The sequence below is a fragment of the Limulus polyphemus genome, unplaced genomic scaffold (genome assembly GCF_000517525.1).
Source record: "Limulus polyphemus unplaced genomic scaffold, Limulus_polyphemus-2.1.2 Scaffold3505, whole genome shotgun sequence".
Taxonomy (NCBI): Eukaryota; Metazoa; Arthropoda; class Merostomata; order Xiphosura; family Limulidae; genus Limulus; species Limulus polyphemus.
This window is the reverse complement of record NW_013669115.1, coordinates 21,024-25,291: the sequence shown is the minus strand read 5'-3', so window position 1 is coordinate 25,291 and position 4,268 is coordinate 21,024. Positions and strand designations below refer to the sequence as shown.

The following is a 4,268-nucleotide window of genomic DNA, read 5'->3' as shown; positions in this document are numbered from 1 at the left end:
GAGTGTCTTGAGTTTTTCCCAAATTCTTTGGGTTTATTTTTGTTATTCTTTATATTATTGCAGAAATCAAGCCAATTTGTTTCTTTGAGTATTTTAATGTTGTTTTTTATTTGCGTGTTAAGTCTATTAATTTGAGTTTTGATAATGGGGTCTCGCGAGGTGTGATGTTGTCTTCTTAGTCGTCTTCGTTCTGTATTTAACTTGTGAATTTCTGGAGTTAATTTCCAGTGATTATGTGATTGCGAGTTTTGACTTGCTGCTGAAGGGATGGTTTCGGTTATAGCTGTGTTATATTTTTGACATATATGTCTAAGTCCTGTTTGGTATTGATTAGAGGAGATAGTTGACTGTTAAGTGTTTCGTTGAATTTTTCCCAGTCAGTTTTTGTGTAGTTGTATACTGATGGGAGTTGTGGTGAGGGAGGTCTTCGTGTATATATTGTGCATGAAATGGGGAAGTGATAGCTGGAGATTTCTTGATGAACTGTAAAGTTAGTGATCTTAGTTTTTAACTCGTGCGGGACTGTAATAAGATCTAGGACATCGTACGTGTTTGTTGGCGAGTGGTAATTTGTGGGAGTGTGGCCGTTCATGATTTGCATGTTCTTGTTGTTTAGTAAATCTCTGATTAAAGTGCCTCTGGGCGTGTTTCTTGTTCCGTTTAAATCTTTATGTGGGGCGTTGAAATCGCCTATAATTATAGGTTTAGGTTTTCTTGATAAACATGTTTGCAGAAAATTTAGATCTAAGTCTTTTGATGGAGAACAATAAATAGCTACTAGTGGTATAGTTATTCTATTATTGATGTGGATGTTGCAAAAATATTTTCAATTGTATTTGAAGTAAAATTTTCTTCAATAGAAATGCTATTTGTTAAATTGTTACTACAGTATAAGGCTATACCTCTATTGTTATTTGTGTACGGGAGTGAGAATGATTTAAATCCTGGAATGTTAACATTGTAGTTTTCTTTAACTAGTGTTTCTGAGATTATCATGATATCGGCTTTGACTTGTTTATTGAGGTTGTGTATTTCTAGGTTTTTGTGATAAGGTCGCCTTGGCAATTTATGTGTAGAATTTTTATTGTGTCTGTGTTTGGTTCGTTTGTGGTGTTCGCTGTGTAATTCTAAGGGAAATGTGATGAGGTTTTAAGTTCGGGAGTGGAAACTAGCGTCTGGCTATTGTACAGAGGGCTTCTAAGCTCTCTGGGCGTGACGAGAAGGCGGGATATTCGCTTAACTTGATCAGCATAAACAGCAGATTAACGGCAAAATCAGCAGGGTTAAAGGAAGTGTTGTCTTGCTGATGTGTGTGTGTTTCGATAGCTTTTGAGTATAGTTTTGTTGAAGCTGCAGGTTTGTTGTGTTTGAAGCCTGTGGATTTTGTGCATTGGTGGGAGAAACCTTACAGTTGGAGAGTGTGTAGAAAACAGTTTGTTAAAGAAAGTTACTTAAAACAACATTAAAGAAAACACACACACAGTTGTACAGTGTGTGGAAAAGAGTTTGGAGCAATGAGTCAGTTAAATGTACATGAAAGAATACATACTAGGGAGAAACCTTACAGTTGTACAGTGTGTAGAAAACAGTTTGTAACAAAGAGTGCGTTAAAAGTGCATCAAAGAAAACACACTGAAGAGAAACTTTACAGTTGTACAGAGTGTGGTAAACAGTTTAGAAGGAAGAGTCAGTTAAAAATACATGAAAGAATACACAGTGGCGAGAAACCTTACAACTGTTCAGATTTAGAAAACAGTTTGTAACAAAGAGTGATTTAAAAGTACATCAAAGAAAACACACTGAAGAGAAACCTTACAGTTGTACAGTGTGTAGAAAACACTTTGTTAAACAAAGTCATTCAAAACAACATAAAAGAAAACAAACTGGGGAGAAACCTTACAGTTGTAGAGTGTGTGAAAAACAGTTTGGAAGAAATAGTGATTTAAAAGTACATGAAAGAATACAAACTGGGGAGAAACCTTACTGTTGTACAGTGTGTAGAAAACAGTTTGGAACAAACAGTACTTCAAAAATACCTGAAGGTACACACACTGAGGAAAAACTGTATTGTTGTATAAATTGTTGAAAACACTGGGTAAAAAAGTCACTTAAAACAACATAAAAAAAATGCGAGTGAGAATCCTTATAGTTGTACAATGTGTGGAAAAGACTTTGGATAAAGCAGTTCCTTAACATATGAATGTATACATAATTAATAGAAACCCTGAAGTTGTGAGTTTTGTAGAAAACTATTTCAAAGTAACTCTTAAGTTAAAAAATATGAAGGGAATACATACTGGGTTGAAACCTCACAGTTGTGTAGTATGTAATAAAGAGTTTAGAACAAATAGTGTTTTAAAATATCATAAAAGAATACATACTGTAGAGATAACTTACAGTTTTTCAGTTTATTGAAAACAGTTTGCAACAAAAGATAGATTAAAAATACTTGAGAGAAAACATACTGTTGTCTACTGTGTTGTGAATAACTTGGAACAAACGGTAACTACTACTGAATGTGATAGTTGTTTATAAGTTGTTGAACCACAAGATATAGGATTATCTTTGGTGTGTTTTTGATACCTGTAATTGGGAATTATACTGTGTTAGTGTTGATATGATTTAAGTGACAACAAAATAAATTTAACAAATCATTAGAACCAGTATCTGTATATTAATAATCCAGTATATACTGAGAATGTGCTGCTATGATTGATTTTCATGGATTTGAATAAACACTTACAGCCTTCTGGGACTTGAATGATCTTGAACTATCAGTTTCATGGTATTCATTCAGTTTCTACTAAGATGATAAAAGAATAAATAAAATATTAATAAAAAATTTTGTCTGAGTCTTTACATTTCTAGATATTTAAATTACATATACACATTTCGAAAAGAACTTTAAAATATTGATGTCAGTCAACATGTTCAGAGAAAAGAGTATTAGAAGATTTTGTTATAAACAACCAATTAAAATGGGAAGATATCTCTTAGAATTAATCCTGAAATCACTAACTTAATGTTGGTTGTTGTAACAATATACCATCATATTTCCACAGCTGAATTTAAACTGTTTGAAATATGGACTGATACCAACATTTTTCTGTTTTTGGTAGTAATTCAATGTAGAAAAAGATTTTATGAAGTGTGAAACTGTATAAATTGCATCTTAATTATTTTTTATTTTAAATGTTTGACATTCATTGTAAAAAACCAATAAATTTAATTTAAAAGCTCATCAAGTAAAGTAATGCATGTGGTATTTATTATTAAAACCTGGTGTGGCCTTTTAGTTTGGGTGCTCAACTCATAATGTACCAGTCGTGGGATCAAACATGTTACTGAACCTGTGTAATGTGACAGTCAATCCTACTATTGGTTGGTAAAGAGTATCCCTAGAGTTTATAGTAGGCATTGTTGACTAGCTTCCTTCCCTGTAGTCTGTCACTAGAGATGTTAGTGATAAACAATACAGTTTTGTAATGTGTGGAAAGGAATGTTAAACAGTGAATAACCTAAAATAACATATTATACATTGGGGGTAAACCTTACAGTTGGGAAGTTTGAGGGAACAAATTTATGTAACTGTAACTTAAAAATACATGAAAGGACACACAGTAGTAGAGAGAAACCATGCAGTTGTTTAATGTGTAAAATATAATACATCATGGCTGTACTAGATTATGTATGTAAAATATAATACATCATGGCTGTAATGGACTGTGTGTGTAAAATATAATACATCATGGCTGTAATGGCTTTTGTGTATAAAATATACATCATGGTTGTAATGAACTGTATGTGTAAAGTACAGTACATTGTGACACAAATGGACTATGTTTATAAAATATAATACATCATGTCTGTAATCAGCCGTGTGTATAAAATGTAATACATCATGGCTGTGATGAGCTGTGTATAAAATATAATACATCATGGCTGTAGTGGTTTGTTGGAAGTTAAGCACAAAGCTACGCAATGGGCTCTCTGTGCTCTGCCCACCATGGGTATTGAAACCCTGTTTCTAGCGTTGCAAGTCCACAAACATACCGCTGTGCCACTGGGAGGGCGGCTGTAATTGACTGTGTTTGTACAAAACATCATATGTCATTGCTGTAATGGACTGTGTGTATAAAATATAATACATCATGGCTGTAATGGACTATGTGTGTGAAATAATAAGGGAACAAAAATTCAGCTGATAAAGTTAAAAACGAGTGATTTAGCTTTTAGATGGAAAATAAGTTGAATGGAAGGCAAGGAAC

General features: G+C 33.2%; 1 protein-coding gene across 1 annotated transcript in view; it reads left to right on the top strand.

Moving 5' to 3' along the window:
- Nucleotides 1-1,905, top strand: part of LOC111088303 (gastrula zinc finger protein XlCGF52.1-like) — a 23,738-nt gene extending 21,833 nt beyond the window's left edge. The window contains exon 6 of the mRNA XM_022398007.1: nucleotides 1,750-1,905. Within this exon, the coding sequence (XP_022253715.1) occupies nucleotides 1,750-1,773 (24 nt within the window). The 3' untranslated portion in view covers nucleotides 1,774-1,905. The remainder of the gene's footprint in view (nucleotides 1-1,749) is intronic.
- Nucleotides 1,906-4,268: the final 2,363 nt, after the last annotated feature.